This window comes from Penaeus monodon, chromosome 32 (assembly GCF_015228065.2).
Source record: "Penaeus monodon isolate SGIC_2016 chromosome 32, NSTDA_Pmon_1, whole genome shotgun sequence".
Classification (NCBI taxonomy): Eukaryota; Metazoa; Arthropoda; class Malacostraca; order Decapoda; family Penaeidae; genus Penaeus; species Penaeus monodon.
In genome coordinates this window covers 4032374-4032848 of record NC_051417.1, presented here as the reverse complement: position 1 = coordinate 4032848, position 475 = coordinate 4032374, and the positions used below count along the sequence as shown (strand labels likewise).

At 51.6% G+C, this 475-nt stretch overlaps 1 protein-coding gene across 1 annotated transcript in view; it reads right to left on the bottom strand.

The window, feature by feature from the left end:
- The window catches only part of LOC119593516 (NADPH oxidase 5-like), a 26504-nt gene that overhangs the window by 16686 nt on the left and 9343 nt on the right, over positions 1-475 (bottom strand). The window contains exon 3 of the mRNA XM_037942478.1: positions 328-471. Coding sequence (XP_037798406.1) covers positions 328-471 — 144 coding nt within the window. The remainder of the gene's footprint in view (positions 1-327; positions 472-475) is intronic.

Below are 475 nucleotides of genomic sequence, written 5' to 3'. Positions count from 1 at the left end.
GGATATCAGGATATATCAGGATATATACTCAGGATATTCCCGTTATCCATTTCTCTTTTGCAGACACCATTAAGCGTTTAGGAAGTGCAAATTTTTCTCCGGGCAGAGGGAGACAATTGGTAATGGTTCGTCGCTCTATGCTAAGTCAAGGGAAAGACAGTAACTATGAAGGGGTATTCTTATAAAACATTGCCAGAAGGGGTCAAAGAAGCACAGTTCCTGCCACGACCACAGGTCCTGGGCTTCAGTCGGAAGGGTGCCGTCGCAGGGACATCTGAACTGCTGTACCTCCAGCGCGAACCGGAAACGGTCTGGACTTTGACTAACCGAAGTTGGCGAGATGGAAGAGAGTGTGAAGGATGGAGAAGAAGAAGACGGTCCAGCCAGCCATCTTGTGGAAGTGGACGTGCTGGTCGCAGGGAAAGAAGCGGCCGAGGCACGAGTTGCGCAGGCGCGTCACGGACCGGCGGAGGAT